This window comes from Barbus barbus (genome assembly GCF_936440315.1).
Source record: "Barbus barbus genome assembly, chromosome: 16".
Taxonomy (NCBI): domain Eukaryota; kingdom Metazoa; phylum Chordata; class Actinopteri; order Cypriniformes; family Cyprinidae; genus Barbus; species Barbus barbus.
The window spans coordinates 1,173,363-1,181,852 of NC_136744.1; the positions used below are offsets into that span (position 1 = coordinate 1,173,363).

At 37.9% G+C, this 8,490-nt stretch overlaps 1 protein-coding gene across 1 annotated transcript; it reads right to left on the minus strand.

The window, feature by feature from the left end:
- Positions 1–46: 46 nt before the first annotated feature.
- On the minus strand, positions 47–7,116 carry LOC306882407 (interferon regulatory factor 1-like). Its single transcript, XM_079437004.1, has 8 exons — positions 6,813–7,116; positions 6,286–6,385; positions 4,130–4,309; positions 3,906–3,986; positions 3,725–3,817; positions 3,598–3,650; positions 559–652; positions 47–385 (listed from the first exon to the last, which is right to left on the minus strand). Exons 1-8 carry the CDS (start codon positions 6,897–6,899, stop codon positions 306–308), a joined length of 768 nt encoding a protein of 255 aa, XP_079293130.1. The 5' UTR covers positions 6,900–7,116; the 3' UTR covers positions 47–305.
- Between the last annotated feature and the right edge of the window lie 1,374 nt (positions 7,117–8,490).

Consider the following 8,490-nt stretch of genomic DNA (forward strand, 5'->3'; position numbering starts at 1 on the left):
TACTAATGTCCTGCACGTTTGTTTGGGAATGAAGGCAACACAGTTTAATCCAAAGCATAAACTCAAGATTTATTGAAAGATCTGGCCAACAAATAAAAATAGCTGATGTCTTCCTTGGATAACTTATGCCACTGGCAAGAAACTTTGCATAATTTATAATATATTACAACTCAAAATAATTCAAGCAGAGTTTCACTGTCCAGGTAACATGTCCATTAATCACTATGCGTTTCCTTCAGTTGCACTGCAAAAATATTTCAATAGCAGTACAAATGCAGTAGTATGACCGTGCTGGCTCAGTCGGCCTAGTTGTATTGACCTGATGAGGTATTGTGAATGTTACAGTCAGTCTGGAAGGAGTAACCGGAAAACTCCATCGTCTCGCCTGAAATCAGAGCAGTTCACAGATCTTAACAGCCAATCACATTAGATTGCATCTAATAAGGACACAAATCCTTAAAAATGATCAAATGGTTAGATGGAACACTTGGTTAGAATAGTATTTTGTTCTTCAGTGTTTACTGGGAATAGCTGTAGGATGTTGAGATGTTTTCTTACACAGGCATCCCATCCACATGGAGTTTGGCCTCCAGCCCCTGTCGCTCTCGTACGAGGGACTCCAGTGCTCCAGGGTCTTCAGGTGATCCACGATCTGCAGAACGAACACACACCGTCATTAGAAAAGAGCCGCTCAAAACAAACCTCGGCGTTGGCTTGACAGAGCATTAGCTGGAGCTGAGTTCATGAAGTCTTGTGGCGTTGTCAAAGAGATCATTCACCCAAAAATCACAATTCTGTAATTATTTAGATGATTTGAAGAACGCTGGTAACAGTTGTTGGTCCCCATTGAGTTTCATGAATAAATGACATGACTATCCATTTCAAGTGTTTTTTGAGTGGCTGACAGATACAAATGCATTTATTTTTTAAACCCAAGTAAACAGATAACCTCAACTTTCTGTTCCCAAAACTGAGGTAACCCAAATGAAAAAATACTATAGTGTTTTTGAACCATACTGTAGTAAAGTACTTGAATTAATTTGTTGTGGTAGTATAACAACTATAGTAATATAAACAAATTACTTAACCTAATACTGCACTAAGTGTTCTATAACAGGGTATATTATACTACAACACACTACAGTTTACTGTAGTAAAAACTCAAGTATACTACAGTATTTATTACAGTTTGTCAGTTCACTGTAGTTTATACTACAGTATGCTTTAAAGTATTGTAAATGCTATATATATACAGTATAATACACTTTAGTATAGTATGGTTCACTATAATATTTACTATAAATTACTATTGTTTAAGTTTCAGGGTAAGTTGCCTTTGCAACTATTTTATGAACATAACCTGCTCCAGAGCATGTCCTGTGGAGCCTCTCAATCACCTGAAAAATATCTTGATAAGCATAGTAATTTGAGATGGCAAAGCGTTATTACTGAGACTGGTTAAGTGCATCAGATGCTCCTAGCAAGACCGCTGAAGATGCTTTTATTAGGCTTTCAGCAGCTTCATGCAAGTGAGCCATTCTTAACCCGTTTAATCACAAATTTTTCACAGACATGAAAATATCCAAATGATGTCATTAGTAGCCTTTTGATATAATATTTTTTTTTTTTTTTTTTTTTTAGAAAAGTGTGAAAAAGTGTGTGTTTTATGGTTGGTCACAATTGTGACCGGTGGGATAATGTGTATAACATATTTAACATATTCATACATGTGAATTAACATATTTCTGCAGTCATAAAAAATGTTATATATCTCAGCCCAGCTATTTTAAACTGTTTGATCACATTCTAGAGTTACTTTTATGCATAAAAACCTTATGCAACATTGATAGTAACACTGAGATAAAAAAACAAAAAAATTCAACCATCAACGTTTTTCAGAATTGTTACTTTTTTGTCAAATATATCATCAATTTTTATATTAGTGCTACCAGTATTACAACATCAATATTGTAACTTATTTGTAACATTTGAACTTAATTTAGTGCAATATTTTGTCATTGCAACATTTTAGTGCAGCCTTCACGAACAGCTGCAACTGTATTTATATGATATACCTAAGTTCACTGTGATCTCACTGTTGTGACCATCAACATGTTTACTCATTCTATGACCACACTCAACAAAACTGAATACACGCCAGTTCATATATTAATTAATACTAGACACCTTAAAGATAATGTGTACCAAAAATCTTTGTCATATCTTTGTTAACATACTTTACTAGCCTTTTGTTTTGAAGCTTTTATGCAGTCATCATCTTCTCAAGGTGCAAACAGGAAATAAACTGCTCTGGTCATGTGACAATTTGCACTAATCATGTGAAACTGCACATATTTGCAGGAAGTGCACTAAAACATCAGTCGGTAAGGTTTTTAGAGCTTTATAAACGGTCTTGTAAACACTATTGTGGGTAAATCTTTGGCGTCCTGAGATCTCTTTTGCTCGAGTCGACTCCTAATGTTTGGATGAGAACAGCAAGCCAACATGTCCTTCATCATCTCTTCTCGTTTGGCTCTCAGCGAAGGTGGACGCTTTTTTCTCTCCTCTCCTCCCCTTAACTTCCCTGCTTGCTTCTCGTCTTGTCTATTGTCTAACACTGAGAGACTCTTCTGCACTGCTCTCCAAACCGAAAAATCATGGATTTGATCAACTGGTCTCTCAACGCAATTGACACCATATTCAGAAGATGGGAACAGCTGTCCAAAGCCTCACAAGGCTGCCCGTCATGATTGAAGCAGTGGGCAGAGTGGTCAGCACTGAGACTGAAACTATCAACCGCAATATGGATTCCATCACGGAGAAGCTCACGGCTTTGCTGAGAAAAATTGATGGATTTGGAGACCAGAATGGACAAAGAGAGTAGCTGTGAAATTGGTATGCAGCTGCTTGCACCAAGACCAAGCAATTGCAATCTTATCTTCTTTCGGCTTCCCTAAACAACCAGAACTGCCTCGGACAAGGTTGTGCTGAAAACAACCCCCCGGAAGAGCACTGCAGTGAGACGCTCTTGCTTCCTGACCCCTCCCACAGACACCTGCTGATTGTCGACTCCGTCTGGGTCCCAATCAAGGCCGTTTCCATGGCAATCGCTGTGTCGCTATCACAATCTGCGGACTGAGACAACTTGTTTTGAATACCAGCGTGGCGGATCTCCAGGCCTACAAATACACGAACTCACATACACACATACGCACATATTTACAGATATGCATTCATCTCCCAAACCCCCATCCAACGCCTTTGCCGCTTTGTACCGCCACTCTGACAAGCGGGTCTGTGATTAGCGCTGAGAGGCTGCAGGTCCGGATGGCTGCTCGTCTGAGCTGGACCCCCCCCTCCCCCCCCCCCCCCCCCCCTGCAAGTCCTGTGTCTCTGTATTGATTGTGCTTTTGTTGCGGAGGTGTTTTTCCTGTTCTCACACTGTACTCCCGTAGGAGCATAGTATGGGGAATATTTTTTTCTCCTCTCCTTCCTCATGTTATGCTGTATTCTTCTTCTCTATTGTATTTTGTTGCCTTGTACCCACATGTGCAATGACAATAAAGTTGAATCTAATCTAATCATCAGAGATCTTACCTTCAGCACAGCTTCTGTTTGCTCGTGCTCGTCTGTCTTGTTCAGCTGCAGTCCTGCGGAGGTCATTAATTAGTCACTTTTAAACCTCTGCTAGTCTTGATTATTGACCACAGACGAGTGCAGTTACCCTGTGAGTAGGTGATGACCGGTCTCTCCTCCTCAACACACTTGGCTTCAGCCGTGGCACTGCCCCGGTCATCTGTCAGCTTCCAGAAGGCCTCTGTATCCAGACGGGAAAGAGATAACAGGTGTGTTATAATGGGGAAGGTAGTTTGTGTTTTAGGTTGTCTCCTGTCATCGGTTCACACCTGTAAATCTCTCCAGAGGTATGCTTCTTTGTGTTTGTGGAGGTGTTGCTGCTTTACTGTCGCTATCCAAACACCTGAAAGCTAAAGAGAACATAATCACAAACTCAGACTTCTTATGCGGTAATGAGAATAACCTAAATCACATTTAGGAGCACAATATACACAGATGCACTGTATGTGAAATCTAGAAGTATTAAATAATAACCCAGAAGGTGCCTATGTACCTTTGTGTCTTTTGACTGTTTTGCTGTGTGGAAGGAGAATATAAACTCTGAAAGCGTTGTGGCCTTTCTTGATGCTCTTGTCCTGAAGCTCTTTGACGTCTGTCAGGGAGTTGAGCGCACATCGGAAGTTTGCTTTCCACGTCTTGGGATCGGGTTTGTCTATGCCGGGTTTGTATCGCCCTGAAATCCAGGAGAGGAGAGGAGTTTGTGTGATCATGTGCTCAGGCTGTCAGTCTTCAGGTGTATTCCTGGCCAAGCTGATCATTGTTGGTGTGACTGAGCTTCTCTTTTAAACATGTCTGGTATAAACACAAGTAATGAGCTGTTCTGGTGCTTCATCTGAACTTTTCAAAGGATTCGGGCAAAATCTCAGTGTTTTCGGTCTGAGAAGCAGATCGGTGACCACAGAAATTCAATTCAGGTACTTTACACAATTATAAATGTAAAAGTGTCTTCACATTATATATTAACATATCAGAACAATCCACATTTATCTGAAATAAATACAGCACACTTTTCAGACAAAACATTTCACAAATTAAAGCGTTAGCTTTTCAAAATAAGACACAAAGTCTTCAACTCTTTCTGTTTGTCAAACTCTCTGGGACGTGTCGATAGTTTTGTGATTCTCTTCACCTCAAGATCACTCAGTTAAAAAGAAATCTTTCTGATGTTCAGGGAAAAGCATCAACTGCCACAGGGTTTGCATATATATTCAAACCCTCCACGTATATCTATTGTTTTAATCAAACGAAAAGACATTTTTGAGTGACTTGAGTCCAAAGCAGTCTAAATATTTTCTGAGGCTGCTGAATACACTGCAAAAAATTGTTTTCTTAGCATTTTTTGTCTTGTTTTCTAGTATAAATATGTATAATTATTTAAACATCATTGAATCAAGAGGCATTTACTTGACAAGAAAAATGACTTCAGATGTTAAGCCTTGTTTTCTGAGGAAGAAAAAAAGAAAAGCTTTTGTTTAAAACAAGCAAAAATATCTACCAGTGGGGTAAGAAACATTATCTTAATTCAAAGGCTAAACAAGATTATTTTTCTTGCCCCATTGGCTGATATTCTTGTTTGTTTTAAGCAAAAACTAACATAATTTTAATTTTTTTATTATTATTTTTTCAGAAAACAAGACATAATATCTTAAGTAATTTTACTTGTAAAGTAAATAAATCTTGATTCGAGAGTTCTTAGTATTTTTGTCTTGTTTTCTAGTCTAAATGTCTAAGTAAGAAAATATTTTTTTTGCAGAGATATATATATATTTTTTGAGTGTTTATGGATGAGTTTCATAGGTGCAAAACATCAAGCAAAACCTGACACAATAGCAAATGTGCTATTTTAACTTATAACTTATTTTTTATGGTAACCAGGTGGTTTCCATTTAATAACTACACTGCAAACAAAACAAAAAAGCTTTTCTTACTTAGATTTGTTTGTCTTGTTTCCAGCCAAAATATCTAAACATTCTTAAATCAAGAGGAATTTTCTAGACAAGTAAAAATTATTGTCTTGTTTTAAGAAAAAAAAAACAAGTCAAAATTAAGTGAGTTTTTGCTTTAAACAAGCTAAATAATCTGTCAATGGGGTAAGAAAAATAATCTTGTTTTCTGTTAGAAATAAGATTATTTTGCTTACCTAAAAACAAGACAATAATTTTTACTTGTCTAGAAAATCCTTATTAATATGATAAGTTTTAGATATTTTGGCTGGAAACAAGACAAACAAATCTAAGTAAGAAAAGCATTTTTTGCAGTGTAATGACCAACACATGTTAGTTTATAGAATATATATATTTATGTATTTGTTAACTGTAAGCATTAAAGGTCTTCAAAATGTTTACATATTTATTTGCTTGTTTATTTTGGCATTGTGATCATTTTTATGACAACTGACTTGCGAAGTGTAAAAAAGTGTAAAAAGAAAAGGGATATTTGGAAATGGAAAAACTTTATGATTAAACATTAGTACGAATCTTTTCACAAACATCATACGATAGATTTTCATAGATATCAGTGAAATATCTGTCTGAAACATATGAAATGAAACATTTCCTGTCTGCTTAATTTTTTTATCACTGTCATTTTGATTTTTTTTTCCCCAAGATGATATCTTTTATTTTCCTGCGCTGTAATCAGTCTCTATACCTGTGTGGATCGCCCAGTTACGAAACAGAGTGGCGTCCTTCTCGATATTCCAGCCGTGCCGGGCTGCATGCTTCCAGGGAATCTGGAAAACTCTGTCAGCCTGCAGTTTGATGCAGTGAAGAGAAAACACAAATATATATATAGAGACTGGCATATCTAGATATGTATAGCAGTTAAAAGTAAATTCAACATCTGCTTAACGCTTCACTGGGCAAGTTGGAAAGTTAAAATGATTAAAAATCTGAAGCCTGGTTTCTCCCAAGGTTTTTTCTCCATTCTGTCACCGATGGAGTTTTGGTTCCTCTGGCTTTCTTAGTTGAGGACACTTACATTTCAGTGATATTGTTAACTTGATTGCACAGATATTATTTAAACTGAACTGAGCTAGATAAGTGTTTACTGCTGTCCTTTTACACCCTATTTTCCTATTTGACACTGTAAAGCTGTTTTGACCTGTGATCTGTATTGTTAAAAGCTTTATCTAAATAAAGGTGACTTGAAGCAGCTGTATTAGCTACAGCTCTGACCTGGTCCAGCCACACGACTCCAGGGTATCTGCCGGAGTCGATCTGCTCCTCCAGCCACGGCCGCAGCCGCAGGCGTCCCTGATGCATCTCTGGCTCCGGAGTCTGATGGACAGACCTCGGGTCGAATCGCTCCGCTCACTGTGCTTCACTCCAGATGTTCGTCTGACGGTCCTCAGTGTCGCTGCACCATCACACACAGCCGGCAGTTTAAGGCATGCACCACTGAAATCAGTGACACGCACTCACATTACAGGAGGAAGCATCATACCTCGGCCTGTCAGTCACAGCTCCTCATACCTGCACCGACAGGTTTGGAGGGTTTCCTTACAACTGTGGGACGATTTCCGTGGTACTGAAGGGCCAAACAAAACAAACATACCACAGAAGAAACGTCAGCTGATAAAATATAGCTGATCAAAGTAAGTATTTAGCTTTGTACGGCGGTACTTTGGGGTTTCTCCAGCGTTATTGTAATTGTGGCAAAATGGCCTTAAGAGTTGCACTTCAGGTTCTTATCAGGCAGTCTGTGTTCTTAGTAACGTCTGTGAGTCATTTTTATGCTTTTCCTGTGAACTTCACTCTGCCATTTATGCATCTCAGGTATTTTCCAAAGAAACGATTATTGGGCTCGCTCTTTTCAGAGCCAAGTCAATGCAAATATTTTGTTCTAAGTAAGAATTCCAGGAAACAAACATGGTATGAATGTCAAAATGGTACTTTTCTCAACCAGTCCGTACAGACCATAGTTTGGTAGCTGATTAAACGTTAAAACATAGTGAATCAGGCCCATTTGGTAATACAGGTTAGTGTTTACGGCTGATCAAATTAGCATAGGGAATGTTAACCTTTATTATCTATGAAATAAATAACTTGTGCTTATTAAGGTCAGTCGTGGAGATACTAATGTGGAAGTAAGTAGATTTAGGAGTCTTACATAATACACACATTTATCAGATTTTGATCATTTTACATACAGTATACACATTTATTTATCAGATTCTTTTATCTAAAGCAAACGTAAATACAACATCCTTAAAATGCTACGTTTCTGTTCTGCAAGCACGCAGTACTACATTAGGATCCAGCCTGAAGATAAAGGTGAAAAAGTTCCATGTATGTAAACAATTCTTGTTTACTGGATCCTAATGTAGTACTGCGTGCTTGCAGAACAGAAACGTAGCATTTTATGTGCATTAACCTGTAATGTGATTAACACACTCTTAAAGACTATTTATGTAACGATGTTGTCGCTGGAGCTAGTCTGACAGCTACATACATCATATCAGTGTCATTGTAATCGACACCAACAAGTGCTGCTCAATCAGAGACAGGACATGAAGTCTGAAATCCACATATCACACTGGTTTGCAAGTATAGTATATAAGGATGAAAGAACCTCAGATACATTGATCTCCTGAGAAACAGACAATACAAACATGCACGGGCATCTTCGAGACCCCACAGAGGGGAGGTGCAGGAAACTTCCTTCCCTTTTGTCCATTTGTTTCTTGTTAAATCCCCTCACCCATCCTTCCTTCTACTCAGTCAGCTCAAAATGTATTAAGTACCAGTATCTAAAACATAAGTACTAGTATCTAATGAATGCTTACTAGTAATATTTAAATAGATACTAGTCACTATTGCAATAATTACTAGTCAGAAATCAAAAGATGATATC